Source organism: Ranitomeya variabilis, chromosome 1, assembly GCF_051348905.1.
Source record: "Ranitomeya variabilis isolate aRanVar5 chromosome 1, aRanVar5.hap1, whole genome shotgun sequence".
In the NCBI taxonomy this organism is placed as follows: Eukaryota; Metazoa; Chordata; class Amphibia; order Anura; family Dendrobatidae; genus Ranitomeya; species Ranitomeya variabilis.
In genome coordinates this window covers 250,320,359-250,333,372 of record NC_135232.1, presented here as the reverse complement: position 1 = coordinate 250,333,372, position 13,014 = coordinate 250,320,359, and the positions used below count along the sequence as shown (strand labels likewise).

Sequence of the window (13,014 nt, the reverse complement as noted above, 5' to 3'; positions counted from 1 at the left end):
GGAGGACTACATGGCACGAGACAACTAGTCCTCTATTGATAATCTGCTGATAAAACACAGATTCTATTGAAACTACAACCCGCAGACCAGTAAGTGGTACAGCACTGGAATTGGGGTCTATGCCTCAACATCATGCCGATGTTAGATTAAATAGCAGAAACATACTGACAGATTCACTTTAAAAATAGTCTACTACATATACTACACAAAGCATGCGAGAATAGAACTGACCCACACAGGAAAATTCCCATTCTGACTTGTTTGAATGCTATTAAAACATCCGCATGCTTTCCCATAAGCTGTGCAATATGTCTCTGATCTGAATGTTTATAATGATTCATTACTATTTAGCTTATACTTATGTCAGTTAAAGCATACATTAGATAAGTTAGTTCCTACTTTGTTAAAATGTTATTTTAGCGAGCCTTGCAAGTAAGCCTCTTTTCATTCTGTTTGCTGTACTAGATAAAAACCACTAGGGGGCGCTCTTGCTACATGACTGCCTTGACAAATCACAAGCACAATTAAAAGGGCTGCTTTCTTTGGCAGATAAATAATACAATTTCCCAATACAAAGAAGACGCTGAGAAGGGATGGATGTCAAATGCAAGAGAATGATTAAGGTTAAGGACTTGAAAGCAGAATTGAAGTTCACATAGAGGTATTTCCAATTTTATGTAAAAGGCAAAGGATACCTCCGATGCTCTATAAACCGCGGCCTGTAATGTGGTAAATGTGAGACTATCACCCAGTGCATCACAAGCAATCTAATGAAACCCTTATTTTTTAGGTACTGCTTAATTGGGCTATAAATTTACTGATTAAAACCTTTTGTAGCTAATGTGATATAGTGAGCTAAATCCTGCCCAGAATGGTGGGTAATGTATGCGGCATCCCGTGTACAATGAGAGGGGTCTTATATATGCCACTCCGGGTCCAGTGGACACACAAGCGATTCGTGCATGTTTACATCATATGTCATCCCTGAAAGATGTAACAAGCAATCAGCAAAGCTGTAGCTAACTCACAAGCCCACCTTCACCCCGTGCCATAGCATGTAGCATACATAGCGCACACTACACAGCAGTCATTAGACACAGACAAATTACACACGTGCATAGGATAAAATCCGCAGAAAATACACAATAAACCAGTATATAAAATGTGCAGATTTTGTAAGATTTTTCTTTCATTTCTGCCATGGGAGAGGACAGCCGTAATGTTACTTGACAATGTGATATAATGGAGATGAAAGCGACCTTTACCTCCAGGATAAATTCCTCTTGCTCCACTTGGTGACCGGCTGCACATTGCGCTTCCTCCTCGCAGGCGCTGATTGGGACAGGTCAGGCAGAGAACAGCGAGGGGTTTTCATTAATTCCAAGGTGGCCTCATCTGTATGGTAGAGGACAAAGCTGTCTCTTAGTCAAGTAATTGTCTTTCATTATTCATCGTTAATCCTTTGGTTAGACAGAGTACTTATTGAACAGCACTCAAGTTTACAAGAAATGAATGGACTTCCTGTGGGATTTGTAGACTCCTACCGAGACCTAATGAATCAAATAGTAATGCTCTTAGGGAAGTTCTAGAATTGGCCGATTTCACATAAGTTATTGATTTATAAACAATAAAAGCTTGTTAACATCATTCTTTGGTGCAGAAACATTCCAGGCAATGAACTTGGACTACGAGACTTCCATGGTGCATTGTGTCAGTAGTACACACTATTATAGCAGTGCCGAATGGGATATTGGGACTTAAAGGGAACCTGCCACCAGTTTTGCGCCTTATAAACAATACCCTTCACCTGTAAGATAATGTCAATGGGGTTCCTCAAACGCCTCTATAGCCTCCTAGCTGCCCCTGCATACCTCAGAAAAAGGGCTTTATTCATGTACCTCGCTGCATGCAAATTGTGTGGTCGGGTGCGACGTGAGAATCCACATCACACTCAGCACTGCTCCGGTCCCTTGACATTTCGCTTCTTGTATTTGGATGGAAGCGGATGACGTTTTCCTACGTCATCCACACGGTGATGGAAGTCTTGCGTTTGTGCAGTGGAGACCTTCGCAGACGTGCTTCACTCTACCCTACTGAACAGCCAGGGAGGTGGTGACAAGAAAGTAAAACCGACACATGCGAATTACATGACTTTGCGTAGCCGGTCTCTGATTCCACAGCGCAGGCGCAAAACTTCAAGCTCTGTGTGGATGACGTAGGAGATGTCACCCACTTTTATCCAAATAGATGAGGCGGCGTTTGATAACAGTTGGTGATTAAACGATTCCATGGAGTAGGAGGGTGGAGCTAGATGTTCTCCTGAAACACATTTCTCCATAGAACTTTGTAAGCACCAACTGTCATCTTATAGCTCAGTAATGGGAAAGTCTGTCTTCACTAAATACTGATTTTACCTGCGAATTGAGAATTTTGAGATTCAATGATCAGTCAAGGTAGAGAAAGAATCAGATTTCTCCAATAACATCTATTACAAAGTTTCCTTTTTCACGTGTATTATTCAATTATGAAAAAATAAAATGAGTTTCTAAGGATTCCTCTACTTACATGAAGCCTCGTTTTAGGAGCAATGTCAGTGCTTTTGTAGCATGATGAACATATAGCAACACGACCACTGTATAAATTTTGTAACTTGCCACATAATTGGCCAATGCCACAGAACTCGATGTAATGAATAAGATTCTTAGTTGCACTTTTCACAAAGCAGCAGCTCGCAGAGTGCAGCAGCCCTGTATGCTAAAGGGGACCCCCAGATGTGAAGCCCCTACTGTAGGTCAGGCATGTGGTACTCATAAAGGGAAGAAGATTCACACATCCATTCGCTGATAGTGGAATATGGCAGCCAGGACTCTGTATTTATTACTGGTACAGGAGGATGCCTGCTGCATTTTGCCATTGAATAAACTGCCTGGGAAGACCCAGATTTACACTGCTGTTCTCTATAGGGACACATCCATTATACTACAGCTACAGCTCATCCGATGCTGTAACATCCTACCAAGACATCTGTGATGTGATATATACTGGACAGTAGACGTGTAGATAGTCATTTGTCGGAAGTTTGGTTTCTGGTCCCCTGAGTGTGTTTGGCCCTGGGGTTCCCAAGTAAAGTGCTCCTGTTGATCGAAGCAGCCAATAAACCATAGTTGGACAGGAGAACTGCTGCGGCCAAGATACCTCTGGGCAATGGAGGTACAATGAGTGTGGAAAGGGGCTCCTCTCCTGTTGATACTGAAGATGGCCTTTAGACAAGTGATGGCCTGCAGAAGAGAAATTCTGCTTGGCCGACATCTCTGGTTCCGCTTCACTTTAAGCAAAAGACCTGTCAGTCAAGGAGAAGAAGGCAGCAGTGTTGGGTGGAGATTAGATCCGGAGTGAAAAAGGAAGAGCTTCCACACATCGAAAGAACTTCAGCCTCACTTAGATATTGATTCAAACAGTGATTTCATGGTAACGGAAGAACAGACTGGCTAGCTAAAGTAAGGATGGACTTGCATATAAGCAGTTTGGGGGCTGAAGTCCTGCTGACATATTCCCTGTATCCCTGTAAGTACACGCTAAGGAACTAGAAGACTCCTAAACCATGGCATGAGTTACTGACCACCAAAATATGTGATGAAATGGAAGGAGAACATGTAAGTTAGCCATCAGCCCTAGTTGACTTGTAACGGCAGCGCTATATACAGGATTGAGCATTGTCACTAACCTTTTTCAGCTCAATAAATTGAACTCCTGCTTAAGTGATAATGAATAAAAAAAGGGACCCAGTCCATCTCATGCCGCTTATACCATCAGACATGAAATAGTAGAAGTGCCGCATTGTCTCATGCTAACTCTGATTAGGAATGGCCATGCGAGGCAGACAGCGGCTGGATTCTCCAGCAGACTTCAAAGAGGAGCAACCACACAATTGTAAATTTGTCATTAATAATTGAGAGAGTCTCACTCTTAGGGGAACTGAGCAGAAAAGGAACTTTGTGGAACAGCTGCTGTCTAATCCTTCCACCAAGTATTTAAGAAAAGGAAACATCTTTTGAGGTGTACACAGCGCCGGGTCACCGATTATTCGGCGTACTCGTAGGATTATGCTCTCGAAATGTCTGACACATTACAGAGGCAGAGCTCATGGTAACCATAGCCGTCATGTTCTACGTTGCTTTGTTGTTAGTTTTTCATTAAAACAGATGTGTCACCAGATTTCACACTACAAACTGCCTACAGGTTAGGTGAGCACATATTCAATATACTTGGACTCAGTCTTGTGCTACTTCATTCTATGATGGAACTCCTAAAATCTCATCTAAATATACAGATTATATAGCTATTCCAACAAATTTCAGAGTAAATACATCATCAGGTCTAAAAGATTGAACTAATAATACTCTATATACCATTTGTATTGTGAAATCTGGTGATGGATCAAATTTAAAGGGAATCGGTTAGCAGTTTTTTGCCATGTAATCTGCAGACAGCATGAGATAGGGGCTGAGACACTGAATTCAGCGATGTATCACTTAATAGGCTGTGTATTGTTTAGTTACAATGAAGGTTTTCTCACTAGGAAATTAACATTTCCCCGACCGCAGTGAACATGAGCACTGGTCCGACCACACCTCCTCCTCTGATAAGTAGCTCACTGTCAATATACAATGTACACGGAAAGCTGTAGGGTGGAGTTAGCTTTTTAGCTCTGCTACATGCTACATCTAAGAACTCTGTCACTGCTGCACCCAGTAAACTAAGAGACACATCGCTGGAATCAGGATCACTTGCACTATTTTATGCCACTGTTAGATTAAATAGCAAAAAGCTGCTGACAAATTTCCTTGAACACCTTCATGCCGTAGCCAATTTTCATTTTCTTCTCCCCTTCTTCCAAGAGCCATAACTTTTATTTTTCTGTCCACATAGCCAGATGAGGACTTGTTTTTGCAAGACGTATTGTACTTTTGAACAACACCATTCATTTGATCATGTCATGCACTGAAAAGCGGGAAAAAAATTCCAAGTGTGTTGAAATTGTAAAAAATTACAATTCCATAAATGTTTATTGGACTATTTATTTACCATGTTCGCTATATGACAAAACTGACCTGGTAATATGATTCTTCAGGTCAGTACAATTATGCAGATACCAAATGTATATTTTTTTTATTTAGGTGGTAAAAAGTGTGGAAATTTCTAAAAAATTAAAATTTTGTTTGTGTTGTCATTTTTCGAGACCATAACGCTTTCAATTTTCGGAATCTGAGGCTGTTTGGAAGCTTAATTTTTGCACCCTGAGCTGACGTTTTTACAGATACTATTTTGAGGTAGATACAATGTTTTGATTGCTTCTTATTGCAATGTTGCCGAGACCAAAAAAACGTAACTCTGACGTTTAGATTTTTTTCTCATTACACCATTTACCAATCAAATTAATTTATTTTTTGTAAATTGATAGATTGGACTTTTACAAATGCATTTATACAAAATATGCGTATTTTTAATTGTTTTAATTGTTTGATTTTTAATGGGGTAAAAGTGGGGTGATTTGAACTTTTGTGTTTTTATTTTTTTCATATTTTTTAACTATTTTTTTTCACTTTTTATTGAATGTAACTCCTTTACATCATATGATGCACCTATACGTGATAGGTCGCCTCCCCCTCTTTGATGTGGGCTCTGGCACTGAGCTCGCATCTGTTAAGGCACATGACAGCTGATTTGATCATCTGTCATGTGCCTCTAACAGCCGTGGGTGGAATCGCGATTCACCCGCAACTGTTAGCATATTAAATTCCACTGTCAATCTCTGACAGCGGCATGTAACATGCTAGCGCTGGAAGTGCGTCAGCCCATCTGCACCCCTGTCACATGATCACGGTGGGCCAATGGGTTGACATGACAAAAAACAGAAATGCAAAAATGGAAAATCCCATGGTGGTGAAGGGGTTAATAGTCCCCTACTTGAAGCTGCGATCAGTACTATACATGTATATGTATGGTTTATAGTGAAAATTACGATCTCCTATGAACTCCAGCTACAACCTGGCTTTCACAGGAATATCGTAATGACAAGCACGGAGTTCTTCAGTAGACCCATCTGCAAATTGTGATCATGTCAAGGGCGCACCGATGGGGGCGTGAAATGACTCACCCTCCTACGGGCGCAAGTTACATGCCGTTGTCAGAGATTGACAGTGACATTTAACAGGTTAACAGCTGTTGGATGTTAAGGGCACATGATGGCTGATTAAATCAGCCATCATTTGCCGGGAAAGATGTGGGCTCCGTATGCAATCCCACATCGAAGGCAGGAATACATTATATTACATAAATATGCGTAATATGTCGTGAAGGGGTAAATCTTTTATGCGACTCTTTAATTCACATTTTACAAAATGGTACAATGAGTCACTTCAGGGTTGAGCGTGACTGCAGTACATTTGTGACAAATGTTGTGACTTTTCGGAAAGAAACAAAATATGAATCACGTGAAAAAATCTAGATATCTTCAAGTGAACCTGTCACCAGAAAAATTATCCTGCAGATATGGGGTTAGTAGCGTTACTAGCCTGCCTAGCGCCTGCACGTAACCAAATGCTGCGGGGAGAAAATTCACTTTATTCTTCCAGGCAGCGTTCAGTTTCAATCACGGGACGGCGTATTCGCTCTGAGAATATAGAGTGGCGACTGTAGCCGTGTCCCCGGCCCTGACTGACACTGGCTATGCACTGAAAGCGAATGTTGCTGGGAGAATAAAGTTCATTTTCTCCCTGCAGCGTTCGGCTATGTGCCGGGAAAGTTAGTAAAGCTATTAACCTGCAGATTACCCAATAATAGGCTAAGTTCACACTAGGGGTTTTTGCAGTGTTTTTTTTATGCTAATTTTCAGCTGCGTATTACAGTACTAGAAAAATAAGATGCAAATGAAATACAGGCGGAAAACACAAAAACTAGACAAAAAACAGGTCCAAATGTAATAATGCGTCAGGCCTCATGGATTTCACACCAGTGGTATAAAGACTTCCAATCATTAATATTTTAACATCCCCTAATACGGAGGCCGTGTACGTATGAAAAGGTTCAGAGTTTATAGTACTGTATGAAGTGCTATAGGGAGTTATGTAAGTAGACAACATGGTAGAAAAGTCCAATAAACATGACTAATGATGGTAACTGGAGAGAGGACCCTGCTACCAGAAACTTACAATCTAGGGAAGAAGAAGGAGATGGCACGTGAGAGGGGCCACTCTATATAAGAAAACAAGCACTGTGCCTTAGAGAATATTTAAGCCCACTCTTCGTCATCAATGGATTCTTGGCTGCTTGTTTAAGCTTTAAATGATGTGCCTATTTACTGCATTTATTTCTGGGAAGGGTTTTAATAAGGTAGTTAATCATTTCCAGATTTAGTTATTACTTATGCGGAGACTAAATTGGCAAGAATAAACTCACCATAGAAGCCATTCTCATCCACAAAGTACATATTCACGTGTTAATTACTTACTAATTCCTGAATCTTTACTCTCAATTAGGATTTGCGCAGCTATTAGTTAGCTCTCATTATGTCCATGACTCTGCTTAGCAGAGAAAGAATGAAACTGTTTATTGCCCCCTAAATAGTGGTTTCCTTAGTGTCTCCTAAGGGTGCTTTCGCATGTGCTGCTTTGATGCAGGTTTTGTAGCCAATGTAGTGGATTGTAAAGCAATGAAATTCTATCCACTTATAGTTTTGGCATTAAAAACTTCCAAATAAAAATACATAAACTAGATTAGGCCTTTTTACGCACACTTTTGAAGTTGCAATATCCATTGTCACCTCTACTTTTGTAGCGTCCTCTTCTGCAGGCCCAAAACACAGTGGTCTAGAGGAGGCCTGGGCAACAATCATTTCAAGGTCACCCCTTTGTCTGGTGGGCCCAACTCCAATCTCAAGATACAGACAAGAGTATATATATATATATATATATATATATATATATATATATATATATATATATATATATATATATATATAGTATATGCACACTATCACATACCCACAGGTAAAGGCAAAGCAGAAAATACAAGGTTTTTGTAATGCACATATCATAACAAGAAAGTCTGGTTAGTCATTCTATGCTAAGTGGCCATTTTCTTAAAAATCCAGGGTCCAACAAAACAACTGTAAAATTATGCAACCACAAAACATAGCAAATCATAAGTCAGATAGCAAGCTACATCACTTCAGGTATACATATTCACTAAGGGATAGATCCTACAAAATTCCGAAGTATCTAACCCCCTCAAAAAAGCAAATACAGTGTATATATAAAAAATACGTATATAAAAAAATCAAATTTCATTTCATATTGCACACAGTACACAAAAATATTCAATGATAAGATATAAAGCTAAGTCAATGATGAAGACACAAAATTAATAAGTACGTAAATATATACAGGATAGGGGTAGCCAAAAAATAGAGGAATGCGGGAATTAATAATAACCATAAGGTACAACGGGGGAAAAAAGTATTTAGTCAGCCACCAATTGTGCAAGTTCTCCCACTTAAAAAGATGAGAGAGGCCTGTAATTGACATCATAGGTAAACCACAACTATGAGAGCCAAAATGAGAAAACAAATCCAGAAAATCACCTTGTCTGATTTGGCAAGATTTATTTTGGACGCGACTCCACTCCCATAGGTATGGAGCGCATATTCATGACCTTAATGAGCTGTACCACGTTACCGCTCGGCACAAGAAGAAGCTGCCGTGCCGGGACTCTGATGCAAGGACATTCAGCGATGGTGCGAGGAGGGTAAGTATGACGGAGATGGATGGAGGAGGACAGGGAAGGATGGGGGAGGATGGAGGAGGACGGGGGAGGACAGAGGAGGAAGGAGGAGGACAGAGGATGGGGGAGCCCAGCCATGCATACAAGATGGGACAGGGGAGCCATGCATCCAAGGATGGGAGGGGGGAGCTGAGTCATGCATACAAAATGGGACCGGGAGCCATGCATACAACAGGGGGATCCACACAGAGCTGGACAGGACAGGGGGAACCACACAGAGCTGGACAGGATGGGGGGAACCACACATATCGGGATAGGAATGAGGGGACAATACATACCCGGCTTATACTTGAGTCAATAAGCTTACCCAGTTTTCCGTGGCAAAATTAGGTGCCTCAGCTTATACTCGGGTCAGCTTATACTCGAGCATATACGGTATTTCATATAATAGAGACACAGAACCTAATATTTGGCACAGAAACCTTTGTTTACAATTACAGAGGTCAGACGTTTCCTGTAGTTCTTGACAAAGTTTGCAAACACTGCAGCAGAGATTTTGGCTCTCTATTCCAATCAGATATTCTCCAGATCTTATAGGTATTGGGGCTGTCGCTGGGCAACATTGAGTTACAGGTCCTTCCAAAATTTTTCTATTGGGTTCAGTTCTGGAGTATGGCTATGCCACTCCAGCACGTTGAAATGCTTCTTACAGTGTGTTTCGGGTCATTGTCATGCTGGAAGACCTAGCCACGACCCAATACTCTTATTGAGGGAAGGAGGTTGTTGGCAAAAATATTGCGACACATGACCCCATCCATCCTCCCTTCAATATGATGGAGTTGTCCTGTGCCCTTTGCAGAAAAGCACCCCCAAAGTATGATGTTTCCCCACCATGCTTCACAGTTGGGATGGTGTTCTTGGGGTTGTACCTATCCTCCTTCTTCCTCCAAACACAGCGAGCGGAGTTGATACCAAAAAGTTCTATTTTGGTTTCATCTGACCACATAACCTTCTCCCATACTTCATATGGATCATCTAGATGGTCATTGACAAATTTCAAATGGGCCTGGATATGTGCTAGTGAGAGCAGGGGGACCTTGCCTGCCCTGCAGGATTTTAATCCATGATGGTGTAGTGTGTTACTAATGGTAATGTTTGAGACTTTAGTCCCAGTTGTCTTCAGGTTATTGACAGGTCCTTCTGTGTAGTTCTGGGCTGATTCCTGACCTTTCTCAGAATCATCACCCCACAAGACGAAATCTTGCCTGGAGCTCCAGACCGTGGGAAGTTTGACAGTCATCTTGTGTTTTTTCCATTTTCTAATAATTGTGCCAACAATTGTTGCCTTTTCACCAAGCAGCTTGCCTATTTTCATGTAGCCCATCCCAGCTTTGTGCATGTCTGCAATTTTGTCCCTGGTGTCCTTAGCTCTTTGGTCTTGGCCATGGTGGAGAGGTTGGCTTGTGATTGATTATGTGGACAGGTGTCTTTTATAAAGGTAACAAGTTCAAACAGGTGCAATTAATATAGGTAATGAGTGCAGAATAGGAGAGCTTCTTAAAGAAAAACTAACAGGTCTGCAAGAGCCAGAATAAATGCTGGTTCATGGGTAATCAAATAATTATTTCATGCAATAAAATCCAATTTAATTATTTAAGAATCATACAGCAGAATTTTCTGTTTTTTTATTTTTAGATTCTGTCTCTCACAGTTGAAGTGTACCTATGATACAAAAAAATTACAGACCTCTCCATTCTTTGTAGTTGGGAAAACTTGCAAAATTGGCAGCGTATCAAATACTTATTTTCTCCACTGCATGTATCATTTGGAGTTCCCTGCATACATTTATTTGGAGTACGATTCCCTTAATTATCCATGATGCTTGTGTTTGGAGATTTAACATATTGTGTAAGGGGGTTACTGTTATGCTCAGGTGGGTCTCCTCAGGTTAGGCATCACAGTTTTGAGCTGCCATGGTCTCCATCAGGGCCCATTTTATTGTCCCTGGACCATTTAGCCCTCCTGATTTTATCTTTATGGGGACACACTGAAGGCCATGAAGGACAAATCACCTCAAGTAATGCTGTGACCAGTCAATAATGAGTAGAAGTCCAGATGTAATAATGACTGTCCTTCATGTTGCCTTTTAATGGCAAACTGAAAAGATGGTAACAAATTGCAAGCTTTCGACACTACTCGTGTCTCTTCATCAGGCATAGAGTAACACAAAATCTGAACAGTCACATATTTATACACAACAGGGCCTAGAAATAATGCAATAGATAAGAAATGTCCTCTTGTGTATAAATATGTGATTCTTCAGAATTTCTTTTAGTCTATGCCTGATGAAGAGACCTGAGTAGTCCTGAAAGCTTGCAATTTGTTACTATCTTTTCAGTTAGCCATTAAAAGGTATCAACCACTGAGGACTCTCAATTCTAAATATTTTTCTATCTACTGGCTAACACGGTACAAGGATATATATTTTTCCTGTCCTTCAGGGAGTTGGATCCATTTCTAATGCATTGTAACCATATAGAACACAATTTAGAAATAAAGTGACAGTTCTCTATGTATGGAGACATCGTCTGTGGACTAATACTTGTACAGTGTAATCTCACCTAGTATTCCAGTAGGTTTTAGTCCACCAAATTCTTGCATTGCCTTTATTGCTTTCGACAACTCCTCCTGCGTCTGCAGCTGTCCTGTAACTGGATCTGGGGGAGGCAAGTAGCCAAATCTCGTCAGCCAGTCCTGTAAATAATGGATAACAAAAAGAAAACATTAATAGGCTATCACAATCAACGATCATTGCAGCTGAAAAAGAAATATTTATAATAAATTCTGTACACCTTACACAAAATATGTGTCTAGTCATGAGACTTGCCCCGGAGTTAAGCAATGCACTGAAAAATCATATTCGATAAAGGACAAATAAAATAATATCTGGAATTTAAGCCAACGATTCAATACTAGTAAGCTGCATTTACAGCTATTTTCTCATCTATCTATAAACTAATTGTTCTCTTTATCAGTGTTGTAATTTGGGTAGAAGGAAAGAACACGTGCAGGAAGATCCAATTCCCCACAATTGCTCTTCCCAGCAGAGCTAACAGAATTAGATTTTTGGTGTCTGTAGTATGTCATTGCAGTGATGGAAGGAGACTGCGTTTCCTATCTCCATTGACAGAATACAGGCTAATAAGCACCATAAGTGGAACCAAGAAGGGTAGATTTGGAAAATCAGATTTCGAGTCTTTAGATCCTCATAGCATATTTTCATTTTTCTACTGTCATGGGTCCCACGTTGATACAGCCACAGCTATGTACCACTCACCAGATTTTCCATTAATAAACCATATCTGCTACTTTTAGATGTCTAGAATAATATTCCCGCAACCTCTTCATAACCTCACAGCTCTCCTAAGAAGCTGTTTTTATAAGTATTCCTTTCCATATACATAGTAATTGGAACCGAGTGGTCCGATGGGCATCTCCCGACTGTGCTCAGTTCCTCCTCTGTCTCCACCATCACTGTCTCTCCAGCCTTGACTGATGCGGCTGATGTCTCCTACGTCATCCAGAGTCCATTCAACTGCTGTGTCTGTAGTAGGGGAGAAGAGCTACTCAGGAGAAACAGTCTGCATGGATGTCAGCGATGTCAATCCAGGCTGGAGAGATGGTGATTGGTGGGACAGAGGAGGAGCTGAGCACAGTCCGGTGGTGATGCCCATCGCGCCGCTCAGAGCTGAGTAGCATATGGAAAGGAACAACTATAAAGTCATTTTTTAGGTATGCATGGGCAGCTGTGATCTTATGAAGAGTTTGCAGGAATATTATTCTAGACATCTGGAAGGATTCAGCTTATATAGGGAAACATGGTGACAGGTTCATATAAAAAGGTGGGATCACTAAATATAATAACAGAACATGAATGGGAAATGATTCACACTAACTGGTCCAGGGGTGAATATTCTGTATTGTCTGCGCTTTCTGTAGACCTGTTAATATGGTTCAGAAGGGATCGGTGAGATGATTGGAAATATGGAATTTCAGTCAATGATGATTTTACAATCAGAAAAATATTACATGCTGATTTACTGAAAATACATTAGCATTTCTTAAGATGATTTCTTCTTCTGTACACAAGCAATACACACAAGAATAATTACTCAAATTCTCAAACTATGTTACATGTATTTAAGATTGATCAGTATATCAGTCTCTGGACAT

The 13,014-nt window shown here is 40.6% G+C and overlaps 1 protein-coding gene across 2 annotated transcripts in view; it reads right to left on the bottom strand.

Moving 5' to 3' along the window:
* Positions 1–13,014, bottom strand: part of MMP17 (matrix metallopeptidase 17) — a 217,939-nt gene that overhangs the window by 43,739 nt on the left and 161,186 nt on the right. For both annotated transcript variants that reach the window (XM_077293320.1, XM_077293321.1), the window contains exons 2-3: positions 11,403–11,535; positions 1,266–1,395 (exon numbers count right to left, since the gene is read on the bottom strand). In XM_077293320.1, the coding sequence (XP_077149435.1) occupies positions 1,266–1,395; positions 11,403–11,535 (263 nt within the window). The remainder of the gene's footprint in view (positions 1–1,265; positions 1,396–11,402; positions 11,536–13,014) is intronic.